Source organism: Ascaphus truei, chromosome 4, assembly GCF_040206685.1.
Source record: "Ascaphus truei isolate aAscTru1 chromosome 4, aAscTru1.hap1, whole genome shotgun sequence".
Classification (NCBI taxonomy): domain Eukaryota; kingdom Metazoa; phylum Chordata; class Amphibia; order Anura; family Ascaphidae; genus Ascaphus; species Ascaphus truei.
Genome location: NC_134486.1, coordinates 223,820,731 through 223,838,205, shown reverse-complemented (window position 1 = coordinate 223,838,205; position 17,475 = coordinate 223,820,731). Strand labels below are relative to the sequence as shown.

General features: G+C 40.8%; 1 protein-coding gene across 2 annotated transcripts in view; it reads right to left on the bottom strand.

Moving 5' to 3' along the window:
* Window positions 1-17,475, bottom strand: part of SMOC2 (SPARC related modular calcium binding 2) — a 438,788-nt gene that overhangs the window by 102,167 nt on the left and 319,146 nt on the right. For both annotated transcript variants that reach the window (XM_075596923.1, XM_075596922.1), the window contains exon 9: window positions 3,362-3,444. In XM_075596923.1, the coding sequence (XP_075453038.1) occupies window positions 3,362-3,444 (83 nt within the window). The remainder of the gene's footprint in view (window positions 1-3,361; window positions 3,445-17,475) is intronic.

The following is a 17,475-nucleotide window of genomic DNA, read 5'->3' as shown; positions in this document are numbered from 1 at the left end:
AAACACATTGCCTTGAAAGTTGTATAGAATCGCATATATCTGTAAACAGTCCAATTTAGCACTAACAGACTATATCAATTGAATATTATGTGCTCTAAATACTACTGTAGGTATTAAGGGTATGTACAGTATATCCAGTTGTCAAAAGTCACACTTTGCAATCAAGACTTTCCTATTGTACAGTAGCTATCAACATCATATTTATTAATGTCATGATTTTTACAGTTCATACAAATATTTTATCTAGGTTTACACCATCTAAAAACTATCACTATTTTGTGGCGTATACAAATATTAGAAGTACTATGGCAAGAGACACACACATACCATTATTTTATTGCATCTACCTACAGTTGCATGTCATCAAATAACTTAGTGATGCAAGTGGGGGAAAATAGAAAACAAATTTCTTGAGGTTTGCACGTCACCGGTTGTTGAGATATTTAAAGCCAAAGTGTCAGGAATCTGGGCACACGCCGCCCTCGGCGCTGCTCTTCCCTACCTCTCCCGCTGGCTGCGGTCTCTTCTGCCCCCGCTCTGCATCGCGGCCCGTTCCTCCGCCCCCCCCGCGGCTCTCCCATACGCCGCCAACGTCACTGCCGGACACGCGCCCGCTTCCCTTACAGGGGGCGCGCCACACAACTTAATTTATTCACTGCACAAGCAGTGTAGCTCCGCGCTCTGGCCGTCTCAGCTCTCAGTCTCACGCCCTCATACTGTGCACCTGCAACAAACCCGGACATTAACCCCTGTCCTATCACAAAGGGTTCCTGGGCTTGCCTCTGCTCTGCCCCCTCCTCCCATTCGTCCTCCTCACTTTATTACCCCTGTGATTCCTCTCCAACATTGCTCTGCATAGTTCGTCTGACTAGTGCTGTTGGATACTGTGCCTTGCTCTCTCTCTCTGTTTCAGCTTCGTTACCGATCCGGCTCGTCTACCAACCCTCTCTGGCTCCCCGACCTCGGCTTCCACTCGACTACGCTTACCTCTCGTACCCCTTGAACACGGCACTTGGACCCCTACCACCCGGAACTCTGTTACCCTCGACCCTTGGCTTTGGAACCTACTACGGCATCTTCTCTACGCCCGGATCTGGCAAGCACCTTATCTACCCTGGTACCCCTGGCCTAGTCCACGCAAACTAATCCACACTCCAGGCACGCTCTCTCTACTGCGGGTGTGTGGTTACTCACTCTCCACCTCAGTATAGGGGGTTAATCTGGTCTGCGGGCAGAACAGAGTGACACAAAGTTTGACTTCTTAAAATGTTTAAATCATTAAAATAATCTTAACGGTGTGGGTCTGCCTACCCATTTTATTTTGTTGTTTTTTTTCAACACAGGTGGGATAGCAGGAGGCCTTTCGATCTGAAACACTTTAATTTCAGCTCAGGCACCCTTTGGTTCCAGAGATACTTACCTGGTACCATCCTAGGCTGAAAAAACAAAATGGAGTTTAAAAACTTTAAATCTCGTCACTTCCTATTGGGCTGTGGCAGATTTAAGAACAAGGCATTACCTGTAGCATCTACGGAGGTAAGTAAGGGATCCCCATAGCTAAAAAATAATGCAGTTCAACTGCGGAGACACCCTGCTTCACAACTATGTGGAAAAAGGTAGTCATTTAGTTGGAATGCTTCTTTAAATATTTGCACATATCTTCGAATATTGTAATTTTCAATAAACTGCTATTATAACTCAGCCCTGGTCACAACTTTTCAACTGCTTCTACAATATTTCCACATATGTATGTATATGTATACATTTATGATATCTGCATGATTGATAAATATGACTACCTAAATAACTTAAAATTAAAGCTGTACTAAACTCTATTGATGCCTAAGGATATAGCTCCTATATAACAGAGACTGGTACTCCAGGGGCCCAATGACATTGTGTCTATGTCATAATGTACTTGCTCATGTTTGTAGGGAAGTTCCCGGTCTGTGCTACACATGTGATCTTACAGGAAGAGGAATGGAAGAGGACTCCTCTTCCATTTCGTCATCAGTGACGAAGAAATCATGTGATGGTGAGAGCCAATGGGGCTTTGTTTTTCATAGTTTAAGCATCTGGCCTTAATTTTGAAACCCATTAATGGATTTAACCTATAAAAACAAATGGTGTATATCAGTGGTTCCCAAGCTTTTTACATTGTACATTCCCTACTGGGAAATTTTTGTTCCATGAACCCCTAATTAATAAATCTTATTACCCACTCATCAGACTATTGCTAACAAACCCGTATCACCCATCCCAGGCAATAGAGTGTGTTGAGCTCATGGGGGAAACACACGCTTAATAAGGCCCCAAACTGCACCTGGTCTGTGCAGAACTCATCGGTGGTATAACTGTCAATCACTGCAGGAGCTTACAAAGTCACACCCCACAATGCCTTGCTGCTGTGGATGCAAAGCATGGTGGGGAGCGACATTGGAAGCTCCTGCTGTAATTGACAGCTATACCACTCATGCTAAGGTGCAGTTTGGAGCTTTACTAACTGCTCAGTTCTCACACGGACTCAGGAACCCAATATACTACCTGGGATCTGCCATTACATATGTTTTAGAGGGAACCCCTTAGGGACAGCTCATGAACTCCTAGTTGTTCCCAAATCTCCTGTTGGGAATCACTGGTATATATGACTACTGCTTTTATTCTATTGTAAATTCAGTATATATTGCTGATTGGGACAATCTTAGAAGTCAGAAAATGAGGGAAGTTCAGTTTGCCACAGCATACTGTACATACTGTAGATAAAGCAGGAACTTTTCTACATGGCTCAAAGTGGTCAATTACTACATTGGGAGCACTTTACTACACCACACTGGTAAATCTTTGACAAATCTCTTACTGTACAATATATGGATTAAAGTATTTTTTTTATTTTTCTAATTCCTCATGGACAGTTGTACATGATTCTGCCTGTGGTCTCAAAAAGTCTCTCCCTTAAAAAATATAATTGGCATATGCTAAAATGCATATACGAAATCTGTGAGATTGTCAGGGTAAAAAAATACAAGTAAATTATAGCATCATATTTCCTATTACAGAGTACTGTACATGACACATTATGTTAATACAGAAAGGGATTTTATAATGTATTTTCCATTTAAGTAATAGAGAATCATCGCTATAGATAAAATACCTATACAGTAACATTTATCTCAGTACACCAATACAGTAAGTTATCAATCTTTATGTACCTTAAAATAATAGAGTATTATATGCCCTTTGATTAGTGAGTATTTGTGCCACTATGTGTGGGACTGGTAGCATATCTTTAAACATGATTAAAATACAAGTTTAATTAATTTATCATCAAGACCTTCCTAAAATATATAACTGTTGCACTCGCCTTGAAGTTGTCGCCCTCTGTATAGGTCCCTTGTTTTAGTTGGATGGGCTCTTGCACCGTTGTCACACTTTGGTTGTTCATACCTAAAAAGTCAAAATAGAAAAAGCGATACATGTTTTTATTTTATATGAGGACGCCTTCTTTGTAAAGTATGGGCTCTGATACATGCTCTCAAGGTTAATAAAATGATTAAACACATTTACATAATTTTTACCATTGCTTATATTATTGCAAATGTGAATAGAAGAAATACATAGGTGCTAACGAGGAATGTTATGACTGTTCTTCCTGTGTTTTCTATTTTAATTATAATATTTATTAAAACATTTGTATAATGCTGCCAGTATTTGCTGAACCATATGTAAAACTAAAATATAGGCACAATATATACCTGAAGAAAAGATAAATATATTTTGTTGTTTAGGGCACCTAGAGTTTCAAACCAGCATGAAGCCAATTTCATTATGGACCCCACTTCAATTAAATGTTAGTTTTCCTTTATATACATTTTATTTTATATGAGTGTAGCCATGTCTAGTTTTGGATACCAGTCTGCCCTCCCTGACATGCAAGCTCTGGTAACAGTGCAGGCAGTGTTAGGACCAATCTTGGGTTTTCCCCACAGTAAACAGCTTCCTTGAGTGACAGGGGAGGAGGCGGCTAAGGCCTGTGTACTGTCCAATCCTGGGCTCAGACCTTGGACCTTCCTCCCCAGTACTTAAGGGGCTGCACACCTAAATGTAGTTAGTGTCTCTCCCCCTAAGAGAGACTGGTAGTCACACAGAGGTGTGCAAGGATCTGGCACCTACTGTCCCCTCCCCTTGGTGGAGTGAGGAGTGATTATCTTACCCCTGACTCTATTTGGGAGTCAGGGAAGAGCAAGGACTGCCCTTAGTGCCCTTGGCCAGGGGTAGATGTCCAGGGCCCATCCCAATTAAAAAAATGAAATAAAACCTATGCAATCCCCCTTAAGTCTCTTAAAGTGAAGCACTACCTTTCCCCACTTATCGATGCATGTACTGTACTGAAATTGTAATTTACATGCATAACTGATGTAAATAACGCATGTGTAACAGGCTCTATAGTCTCCCCGCTTGCGCACAGCTTCGGTACAGGTAGGGAGCTGGTATTGCTGTTCAGGACGTTATGACAGGCGCATGCGCAAGCTGCCGTTTGCCTATTGGGCGATATGTACTTACTCGCGAGTGTACTTAAAGTGAGTGTCCTTAAAGCGGGGTATGCCTGTAATAGTTGCCTGATTTCTAAAACCAATCAAATGTAGTAAAATCGCAAATAAAGTAATTGATCAATCAGTGAGTATTTGCTGTAAGTTAGCACAAAAGGGTAAATTAGAATAAATCACTACGTTTGAAAAAAAAAAAATTGCCTATGTACAGGTATGTGCCTCAAAGTGATTTAGGTCATAGATCTTTCTGAAGTCAAAACTTTGCTACTGTACATATAAATAAAGAAGTCAAACTGAGGGAGTGATAAAGACAAATGAAGCATGATTAAGACTTACAAAATTAGCATGCTACAATTTTTTAATTTTCACAATATTTGCCAAACTCCACAAAGTTTTTAAAAGTTGATATTAAGGTGTTCGCTAATTGTGATATTCACAGTCGGTGACTTCTGGCAACGTTTTATATCTTTTCACCAGATGAGAATGTCCAAAGTTGCCTAATTAAAAAACTCGAACAACGCTTTTACCTAACTGTAATACATTAAAGATGACATTAGTGTCATTAGTGTTGCGTTATTTTGGACTTATTTTGAAATAATTTAATCTTCAAATTCGGTTAAATAGCACTGTTCTATTTCCCACTGTTTGCACTACAAATGCACAGTGATCTAATTTGTGGTCTAACTCAGGGGTGCGCAAACTTTCCCCCCTGCGCCCCCCTGCCTGCACTCCTCCCCTGCTCACGCCCCCTCCTTACCATGTCTCCGGCATAGAATGACCACACACGGTAACGTGACATCATTTGATGCCGCGTTGCCATGGCGACGCATTGCCGGAGACAAGGTAAGTGAAGTTACATAGGCCTCACACGATCCCACAGCATTACATTTAGAGAAGAGCGTGGGGCCTCTGCAACCGCCGGGCCCCCCTGAAAAATATCGGCCACCTGAAAAATATTGCGCCCCTCTCCCCAATTTGCGCACCCCTGGTCTAACTCAATTTGTTTGTAAAACAAAACCCTGAATTCAAAATACAACCATATGTGTGTGGATCCAAGTATTATTTTTAGATCTGAAATCATTCTATTCATATTTTTGTTGTATGTCTGTGTTAATTCCTAGATATAGGTCTTTCACAATTAGAAAACATGACAAATGTCAGATAATTCATGTAGAGTAGCAACAGATCCCTGGTCTGCAAATGATTAAAGTGAAGAAAAAAGAAATCTATAATTTAGATGATAAAGATGTGTTCTTTAAAAAAGGTTGTAAAGGTTTTATTCACATTGACATCGCTGGTGAGCCTTGATCTATTTCTGCCTTGAGTTATACAATTGGCGACTGCAGTGCTCTCTTTGGCACCGTCTGAACTTCCTATTGCATTATGAATGTTTCTGTGGTTGTGCATATGCAATCCAATAAACCAATGTACTGTATCTGACAGTGTGTTAACTTAAGAAAAAATAACTTTTGCTAAAATGGCATGGGTTAAAATAACAACAGTGCCCTAGTACAGTCACTTGGTTATAATCTGATTTGCTTATCTTTGCCATAGTCGTTATAATTTCCATGATTGCGTGATGATAGATAAGGCAGCCTTGTGTCCCTAGCCATTGCCTGCTGCACTTATAGAATTAACACTTCTGGCTAATGTTATTGCTCAACTGGGAACATTGTGCTGATTTGCCGTCAGTGGCTTTATGTTTAAAAGCAGATCTGTTTTCCATTGATGTGTTAAAATCTACAGGGTATTCTTAGGTTTCCTTATGTTACATACGCAGTGGGTATTAAAACAGCACTCTGTGTGACTGAAACATGAACAGAGCTTTTGTTACATCGTTGCTGTAGCATTTCATAGTCATTTTTATAGCTTCTTCATCTCACAAAATCAAGAGCTGTTTCCATCATTTCACTTGGGAAGTGAAGTTTAAAATAAGACCAAGATAGCCATTGCACACAATAAATTACCATGCATAATCTTGTACAAATTATAAATGGAACAAAAAAAATTAACGCAAGTATTTCATGAAAAGTGAAGGCTAACAATGATAAAAACAACAATATACAACAATTTGTGCTTTCACACTATTTACTATATTAATACACTTTTAAGAAAGACTCATGAAGAACCATCAGGAAAACAGTGCAGAAGATGTATTTGATCAGATAAAATGATATGTCCATAAACCGCATTTTTAGATGGAGATGAGAACCAGTGGGTCTCCAGAGCTGTTTGAAAGAAAAAAAGAAATGAAACCACAAGAGGCACACTATTCCCCACCCCAAATATAAATCAAAATACAATATTTACAGAAAGAATGAAAAATGTATTAAACCAAAATAAAAGAAAATATACCCAAAAGGTAGGGAATTCACTTAAACACATAACTGAAGAGGCAGGCAAATATACTTGAACTGAATATATAAAATATACAATAAATACATTTATAAACCCAGTTGGGCCTATTCTGGTAGCTTTGATAACCAACTCATCGAGGATTTTGAGAAGCTATCGCAAAATTTTGCTAGGTATCTGTATCTATTCCGAAAGGTTCGATGAGTTAGTCAAATGGCGCAGGGAAGGCATTTTTTTGCGATTTCACGCTCCTGCTCAAACACATCGAGCGGGAGCTACAGAAATCCAAAATGATGCAATTTTGATCAATTTCGGCATTCTAGCAGCTCCGATTAGATTATCGAAGCTCTGTAATTGCGAGCTTATTAAAGATGTATTTTGCCAGCACAAGGCTGCTGAGATGGGATCTGAGAGCAGGAGTTATGAATAAAAATGCATTTTTCCTGCATCGGATTGATGTTGGGAGTCTCCAGAGCTGATACACATTAATATAAGCTTTGTTGACCCCTGCTTCCATCCGATGCAATTAATATACATTTACAGGCAGCTTCATTAGGCAATGAAGGGGTTAACTACCAGTGCCATGTTTATTGTGGGTAGCGGGGGTGGGTGAAGGCGGTATTTGGCCCGTGGTGGTTGTGTAGGACTTGCGGGGGTTGGGGAGGGGGGGGGGTTGCAGGAGTAGTAAACCCCTTCATTACCTTAGCGACTAATACCGCTATGGTAATGAAGGGGTTAATCCCGCCCGCTACCCACCCGGTAGGCATAAATACCCACGAGGGCCAAATGCCACTTTCACCCAACCCGCTACCCACAATAAACATTAAAACACAATACTAGCTAATACACCCATTCACTGCCAGTGTGGTTACCTATGCCCTCAATGGGAGCAAAGATAATCCCAAAGGGAATTAATGGGCACCCCCTCTACCCCCAACAACCATTACAGTACAGTACAATACAATAATGGGCAAAATTACCATTATCCAGATATGGATAATAGTGCATTTGCCCATTCAAAATAAAACATTATCCAGCTAGCATAAAGTAAATAAAACTTCTACTTACCCCTATCAGGATGAAGGTCGTCCATGTCTTCCTCCCCGTCCTTGTCCTCCGTTGCCAGGAGCACAACAATAAAAAAATACAATCTAATGGCCCCTAACCCCTTAATCACCGTAGCAGTTAGTAACCGCTAAAGTAATTAGGGGGTTAACCCCCCCTATCCCGCTACCCACCCGTGTGGCCTAACCATCCACCCTGGGGCAACTATCTCCACCCTTTACCCATTGATTGGCACTGTGGTACATCATGTCCATATAATATGGGCATGATAAGCTACTATAGCAGTCAATGGGCAACCTAAAAAAATAACAGCACCAAAAAGACACAACAATAAAAACTATCCAAGCACCAAAACACCAGAACAATTAAATAAATCAAACGCCTAAACACCAGAAGAATAAAAGAAATCTAACACCTAAAAACCAAAACAATAAAAGAAATTGCAGCTAAACACCAGAAGAATAAAATAAATCAAAAGCCTAAACAATCCAATCATTAAATAAAAACAAGTCCTACAAATACATACAGTGGCGGCCGCCTTCATTCTCCTGCGGCCGCCACCGCAATGTGGGGGCAATGTGCGGGCAGACGGCGGCTGGTTTGGTTTTTTTCCTGGCGCGTGCCGCGCGTCACTGTGGCGCCGGTCACACGTGCCAGGGTTCCCCGGCATCCCCGAAGGCTGAAGGGGAAGCAGGGGTAAGGGGAAGATGTGCAAATCTGCGCGAAGCAAAGGAGCAGCCAGGGGGAGCAGCCAGGGAGTCGGAAGGGGAGGGGAAGAGCAACGAAGATGCGCACGTGGGGAGGGGAAGATTCGGCTGGTGTGCGGCCAAGTTTGGCGCCAGCCGGGCACCAGCCGAAAAAAGCCCCGGACAATTACGGGCAAATGTTAGACTCAGTGGAGATGGTGGGTTGGTCAGACTCAAGCTGGCCGCAGCAGTAGCAATTACTGTAACTCAAAACAATAAACAGAAATACAAAACATAACAATTCATTAAAAACAACCATTTGCCAAACAATGCATTGCCTGTCACTGTATTTATCTATATCCTAAAGGGGCACAGATAAATACATTGGCAGTCAATGGTCAAGGTAAAAAATAAAAATGGAAAAATACAATTAAAAAAACTGAAAAATACAATTACATACATTCAATGTTTTGTTTACCTTTAGATGTCTTCAACCACCAAATTCTGATGTATCAGGAAACTCTCGATCTGCAACGCCATCCTCCGCGATCCTCACCATCAGGTAAAATCTTCTTTCTTCCTTCTTGAATCTTCTTTATTTGTAAATCCATAGAACTTCATAGGGAGTATTGTTTCGTCGTTTTCTTAAGCTAAAATGAGACGGAACAGGCCTTATATAAGGCCTGTGATGTCACATTTTAGGGTCAGATGGTACAGCTCCAATCCAATTGGACGTTGTACCATGTGACAGGCTTTTGAAAAAAAAATTTTTAAGGATTTTACGTCATCTCCAAGGGTGTTACATCACATCCTTAAAACCACATGGCTGCCATCACATGGTACTCATTTTTTTTAAAGGATGTGACATCACTTTCAGGGATGATGTCACATCCTTTATAATAAACATCACATGTTATAGGAACCAATGGGATTGTGAATGTACCACGTGGTATATCTCACAATCCCATTGGTTCCTGTACCGTGTGATGGCAGCTTTTTTTTTTTAAAGGATGTGACATCATCCCTTAAAGTGATGTCACATTCTTTATAAAAAAAAAGGAACATGTCACATGGTAATTCAATCAATCGGATTGGGGACAATCCGATTGGCTGTACTACCATGTGATTGCAGTTATTATTGTTTAAGGATGTGATGTTACATCCTTAAAAAAAATAAGCCTGTCACATGGTACAGGGTCCAATCAAATTGGAGCTGTACCATCTGACCCTAAAAATGTGATGTCACAGGCCTTATATAAGGCCTGTCTCGTCTCATTTTATCTTAAGAAGACGACGAGGCAAGATTTACCTATGGATTTCTGTGGATTACAAATAAAGAAGATTAAAGAAAAAAGATTCAAGAAAGAACATTGAAGAAAGAAGATTTTACCTGATGCGGAGGATCACGGGAGGATGGCGTCGCGGATCGAGAGTTTCCAGATACACCGGGAATCGGAGGGTGGAGACATCAGAAGGCAAAAAAACATTGAATTTCAAATTTTCTGTTTTTTTTATTGTATTGTATTTTTTTTTTTGCTTGGCCATTGACTGCCAATGTATTTATCAGTGCCCTATAGATAAATACAGTGACAGGCAATGCATTTCTTGTCAAATTGTTGTTTTTAATTAATTGTTATGTTTTCTATTTCTGTTGAATGTTTTGCGCTAATTGTTATGTATTTGTAGGACTTGTTTTTATTACATTTTTGGATTGTTTAGGCTTTTTTTTTTTAACTTCAAATTTTTTTATTGGGTTTCACAACAAGTACATTATGCCACATCCCATAGTAAAACAATTCGAAACCCCCCGATGTTTACCCTTTTCACTCTCACCATCAAGGGTAAAATCACTCAAAATCAACATGGGACTAACAACATATACTCACAGGACTAGACAAACACGACTAACCGGAACAAAGACAAGACAACAGAGGGTGAAAACATCAAGGAAGGAAGGGGGGGGGGAGGAATGGACTTCCACCGTGTTCTCCGGTGTCGGAAGATCTGCTTTTGGCATGTGCTGCGTACTCCTAGAAGAGCCTGACGACTCCTCCTCTTGGGTCCGATTTTAATAGTCGGGGGGTCCTACCTGTCGCGTACCTATGTTATAGTATGTTCTGCTCAGTCACCAGAGAACGCACTTGTGATTATTATTGCAGAATTGTGCTGGCATCTATCCCGGGGATGTCGGATTGGGTAAGCCATGGCTCCCACACACACTTTTAGGAAATTTCGGCCAGAGTCGTTGACCCAGCTAGTCAACTGTTCCATCTGGCAAACATGCCACATTCTGTTTCGAATTTTGGGGATTACTGGTAGATCTTGCTGTTTCCACACTGCTGCGATCTCGCACCTGATGGCGGTAGCCAAATGTGCCACCAATTTGTGTGCTGCTTTCGACAGCCTCTGGGCCCGTCTGCCCAACAAGAACAGCCACGGGTCCAGGGGGACCTCTAAGTCGAGGATACTTTGTGCCCATACTCTAATGCTCTCCCAAATCAGGAGTACCCTCGGGCAGGACCACAGCATGTGGACTAAGTCTGCTGTTTCCCCGCACTGTTTTGGGCAGAGCGGGGAATAACCGCTGACGAATTTGGATAGACGTAGTGGGGTGTGATACCAGTGCATCATGATCTTATATGCGTTCTCTTTTAACGTTGAGCAGATGGAGCTTTTGGCCGCAGCCTGTAAGATCCACTCCCAGTCTTCGTGTTTAGGCTTTTGATTTCTTTTATTCTTCTTGTGTTTAGGTGCTTAGGTATTTTTTATTGTTGTGTAGTTTTGGTGCTATTGTTTTTTTTAGGTTGCCCATTGCCTGTTATAGTGGCTTATCATGCCCATGTTATATGGGCATGATGTAACACTGTGCCAATCAATGGGTAGAGGGTGGGAATAGTTGCCTCAGTGTGGGTGGTTAGGCCGCCCGGGCTGGTAGCGGGGGAGGGTGGTTCACCCCTTAAATACTTTAGCAGTTACTATTTGCTAAGGTGATTAAGGCGTTAGGGGCCATTAGACTGTATTTTTGATTGTACTGTTGCTGTCCACGGAAAACATGGACGCGGAGGATGGTGATGAGGATAACCTTCATCCTGGCAGGGATAAGTGCATGTTTTATTTACTTTAGGCTGGCTGGATAATGTTTAATTTTAACCAGGCAAATTAGCTATTATCCATATCTGGATAATAGTAATTTTGCCCATTACTGAATTGTATGTGTTGTTTTTTTGGGGAGGGAAGGAGGTGGGTAGTAGGGTTGTTATGTTTTTTAATGTTTATTGGGGGTAGAGGGATGGGATAAAGGGGTAGTTGCCCCATGGGTGTGTGGTTAGGCCTTACGGGTGGGTAACGGGAGTGGTTAACCCCTTCATTACCATAGCGGTTCCCACCACTATGGTAATGAAGGGGTTAACCACTCCCGCAACCTTCTGGGCAGGCCTAACCACCCACCCTGGGGCAACTACCCCCTTCATCCACCCTCTCTGCCCCTATAAACAGGCTATTCAGGTTTAACTGGGTGACAGTTAGAAGGGGAAGCAGGGGCAATAGGGAGAGGCAGGTCGTTTCTGAGCTGACACATCCAAATAGATTTGCCATGTTGAGTGATGATATTGGGAATGTTGGGGCAGAAATGGCAAGGCTGGGAGAGACTAATTCCTCTAGCAGCCAGGGGAATAGGTCCTCCAGCACAGAGGGGACTCAGGATGCTCAGATACAAAGAAAGATTGTGGTGGTAGGGGACTCCATTATTAGGAAGGTAGATAGGGCAATCTGTTGCCAGGACCGCATGAACCGAACAGTTTGTTGTCTCCCGGGTGCTCGGGTTCGGCACATTGCGGATCGGGTAGACTGATTGTTGGGGGGGGACTGGGATTGATCCGGCGGTCTTGGTACACGTTGGCACCAATGACAAAGTTAGAGAAAGATGGAGGGTCCTAAAAAATGATTACAGGGATCTAGGCCAAAAGCTTAAGGCAAGGACCGCCAAGGTAATATTTTCTGAAATACTACCAGTGCCATGCGCTACCGCAGGGAGACAGTCAGAAATCAGGGAGGTTAATGCATGGCTAAGAAAGTGGTGCAGGAAGGAGGGGTTTGGGTTTTTAAAGCACTGGGACTTCTTTTCTGAGAGTTGCCATCTATATTCTAGGGACGGATTGCACCTCAATGAAGAGGGATCTTCTGTGCTAGGGGGGAGAATGTTAAAAAGGTTGGAGGAGATTTTAAACTAGGATGGAAGGGGGAGGGGAATGAAACAGATAATTAACTAAATGGAATAGATGAGGATACAAGGTGGTATGGAGGTAGAATGGGGGCAAGTGCAAGTTTGACAAGCACTGAGACACCCATAGTAAATACAGATAATACTAGAAAACTTCTAAAGACTAAACAAAGTGGGCGCAGAAAGGAAGGAGCAGATAAGATAATAGTACAGGCTGAAAAAAAACTGAAATGCATGCTTGCTAATGCAAGAAGCCTGACAGATAAAATGGGGGAGCATGAATTAATAGCTGCAAGGGAGCAGTATGATATCATAAGCATTACTGAAACATGGTGGGATGAAACTCATGACTGGACAGTTAATTTAGAGGGTTATTCTCTTTTTCGGAAGGATCGAACAAATAGAAGGGGAGGTAGAGTATGTTTATATGTTAAACCGGATCTAAAACCTATTATAAGGGATGATGTCTATGAAGGGAATGATGAAAGTGTAGAGACTTTGTGGATAGAAATTAGCAGTGGAGGTAAAAGTATAAAGAAAATGTTTTTGGGAATATGATATAAACCACCAAATATCTGTGAGATTGAGGAAGCTAAAATACTTTTGCAAATGGAGAAGGCATCAAAACTGGGTCATGTTTGCATAATGGGGGATTTTAATTATCCAGACATAGACTGGGGCAATGAGATTAGTGTTACAACAAAAGGGAACAGGTTTTTGGGGGTGCTTAAAAACAATTATATGACCCAAATTATTGAGTAACCAACCAGGAGAGGGGCAGTTCTGGATTTGGTCATATCAAACAATGTAGAAGTAATAACAAATATTCAAGTCCTGGAACATTTGGGTAACAGTGATCATAACATGGTCTCATTTGAAATAAATTATCAAAAAACAGATTACTTGGGTTCAACAAAGACCTTCAACTTTGGAAAGGCAACTTTTAATAAACTGACGTCTAATCTAGTAGTAATACAATGGGATGATGTTTTTGCAGGGAAAATGTAGAAGATAAATGGGCAGTCTTTAAAACATTGTTAGAAAAGCACACTTATCAGTGTATACCCTTGGGTAATAAGTATAAAAGAAATAAGTCAAAAACAATGTGGCTAAATAAACAGGTAGGGGAGGAAATGGACAAGAAGAGGAAGGCGTTTAGATTCTTTAAATCAGAAGGGACAGAGACATTGTATCAGAATTATAAGGAATGTAACAAAAATTACAAAAGGGCAATCAAATTAGCAAAAATGGATAATGAAAAAAGGATTGCAATAGAAAGTAAGGTCAACCCTAAAAAATTCTTTAAGTACTTTAATAACAAAAAAATGAGAAAAGAAAATATAGGACCCTTTCAGTATGAGATGGGTAGGCAGATTATTGGAGATAAGGAAAAAGCTGAGGTATTAAACAAATTCTTTGCCTCTGTGGTTACCAGGAAAGAATCAAGTTCACAAGTTCAATAGTAGTGCCGCAGGAGGAAGCCACAACCTCCATATTAATGAACAATTGGTTAACTGAGGAAGAAGTTCATAAGCGACTTGAAAAAATTAAAGTTAATAAGGCACCTGGCCCCGATGGCATACATCCAAGTGTTCTCTAGGAGTTAAGCTTAGTAATAGCAAAACCATTATATTTAATATTCAAGGACTCCATTTCCACAGGCTCAGTGCCACAAGATTGGCGTAAAGCAGATGTGGTGCCTATATTTAAAAAGGGAGCTAGATCACAACCGGAAATTACAGACCTGTAAGCCTGACTTCAATAGTAGGGAAACTACTTGAAGGTTTAATACGGGATAATATTCAGGAATACCTAATGGAAAATAAAATTATTAGTAATAGTCAGCATGGATTTATGAAGGATAGATCTTGCCAAACTAAACTTATTTGTTTCTTTGAGGAGGTAAGTAGGAATCTAGACCAGGGTAATGCCGTTGATGTGGTCTACTTAGATTTTGCAAAGGCTTTTGATACGGTTTCACAAAAGAGGTTGGTGTACAAAATAAAGAAAGTTGGACTCAGTAATAATATATGCACCTGGATTGAAAACTGGTTAAAGGACAGACAACAGAGGGTTGTCATAAATGGAACTTTTTCAGGTTGGGCTAAAGTCGTGAGTGGAGTACCTCAGGGATCGGTACTGGGACCCCTGCTTTTTAACTTGTTTATTAAGGACCTTGAGGTTGGGATCGAGAGCAAAGTCTCCATCTTTGCTGCTGATACTAAATTGTGTAAGGTAATAGAATCAGAGCAGGATGTAATTTCTCTTCAGAAAGACTTGGAGAGACTGGAAACGAGGGCAGGTAAATGGCAGATGAGGTTTAATACAGATAAATGTAAGGTTATGCATTTGGGATACAAGAATAAAAAGGCAATTTACAAATTAAATGGAGATATATTGGGGGAATCCTTGATGGAGAAGGATTTAGGAGTGCTTGTAGACAGCTGGCTTAGCAATAGTGCCCAATGTCATGCAGTAGCTGCAAAGGCAAACAAGATCTTATCTTGCATCAAACGGGCAATGGATGGAAAGGAAGTAAACATAATTATGCCCCTTTACAAAGCATTAGTAAGACCACGCCTTGAATATGGAGTACAATTTTGGGCACCAATCCTAAGAAAAGACATTATGGAACTAGAGAGAGTGCAGAGAAGAGCCACCAACTGAATAAAGGGGATGGACATTCTAACTTATGAGGAGAGGCTAGCTAAATTATATTTATTTACATTAGAAAAGAGGCATCTAAGAGGGGATATGATAACTATATACAAATATATTCAGGGACAATACAAGGAGCTTTCAAAAGAACTATTCATCCCACGGGCAGTACAAAGGAATCGGGGCCATCCATTAAGGTTGGAGGAAAGGAAATTTCACCAGCAACAAAAGAAAGGGTTCTTTACAGTAAGGGCAGTTAAAATGTGGAATTTATTACCCATGGAGACTGTGATGGCAGATACAATAGATTTGTTCATAAAAAGGTTGGACATCTTTTTAGATGGCAAAGGTATACAGGGATATACCAAATAAGTATACATGGCAAGGATGTTGATCCAGGGATTAATCCGATTGCCAATTCTTGGAGTTAATTTTTACCCTTAATGGGGTTTTTTGTTTGCCTTCCTCTGGATCAATAAGTATAGATATAGGATAAAGTATCTGTTATCTAAATTTAGCATAGGTTGAACTTGATGGACGGAAGTCTTTTTTCAACCTCATCTACTATGTAACTATGTAACTATGTAACTATGAAACCCCTTCAATGCTTAGCAGGTAGCCTCTAAGGTAATGAAGCTAATTTAATTAAAATTATAATACTAGTGTACATTGAATAGGGCTTCTCCGGAGCAGAACCGCGTTGATTTCAGGTCCGGGGACCCCCCTGCTTCCCGAGTTACAGGCCCCGTAATGGGGTGCCGGTATTTCAACGCAATGTTTAAATGTTCCACGTCATGTGACTGGGACATTTAAATGTATAGGAGATACCGGCATCCCATACCGGGGCCTGTAACTCAGGAAGCAAGGGGTCTCCGGACCTGAAATTAATACGGTTCTTCTCCAGAGACTGCCTGCTCATGCAAAAAGCTTAGATTACTTTTCTGCTACACCGAGCGGTTTTAGCATTTTCCTACCTCATGGTTTGAGAGGGTTTCAGATTCTTTCTGAATACCGTGATAACTCAAATGACAAACTGGTCGACGGGAACATGCCAAAACTTGCGATGTAGCAGCAAAGTTATCGAAGCTACACCCTGTGTCTGACATAGATCTTATAAACAAAAACAGTCTTGATACTCAAGTCACAAATTAGATGTATATGAAGAACATCCTACATACTAGCTGAGAATTACTGCATTCATTTAAGTTCGGGGACACCCTGGTTCCAGAGATATTTACCCGGGAAGCTGTCGCCATTACTTCCTGGTCGTTTAAATGCCAATGTCACACGAGCCAATGGAAAACCACGACAGATGATGTTGCAGCTTCCTATTCGCTCATGTTAGGTGGGAGACTTAAAAGCCATCTTGTTTTCTACCGAGGGGATGCTACAGGCAACAACTTCCCCTGTAATTATTTCGGGAGCCAGGTGCCTGGAAATTAACACGCATTTCAGCTCTGGAGACCTCCTGCTTCCTGTCAAGGTAAAATTAGTTGAAAAAGGCCAAACTACTCTTTTGGGATAGAAGATATTTATACATGAACCCATGTAAAATATTTTTTTTAAATATATGTCCTGTTCATCTACTCCTTTTTTATTTTGTACAAAGAAGAAGAAGAAGAAGAAGAAGAAGAAGAAGAAGAAGAAGAAGAAGAAGAAGAAGAAGAAGAAGAAGAAGAAGAAGAAGAAGAAGAAGAAGAAGAAGAAGAAGAAGCTCTTTCTTCATAGTGAAATATACCCGGAAAATATGTTCAACACAAACTTATAGCCAGCTTAAGTATATACTGTAGCAGTAACCATGTACACAGCACTTTTCAAAACAGGTATTACAATAGAGAAAATATAAATATAATAGTATTTTCAAAGAAGGGAAAAGGGCCCTAAGTCATAAGGACCTTCCCCAGCAAGAAGCACATTAACGGTGCATTCCTAGGCTGTTAAAACG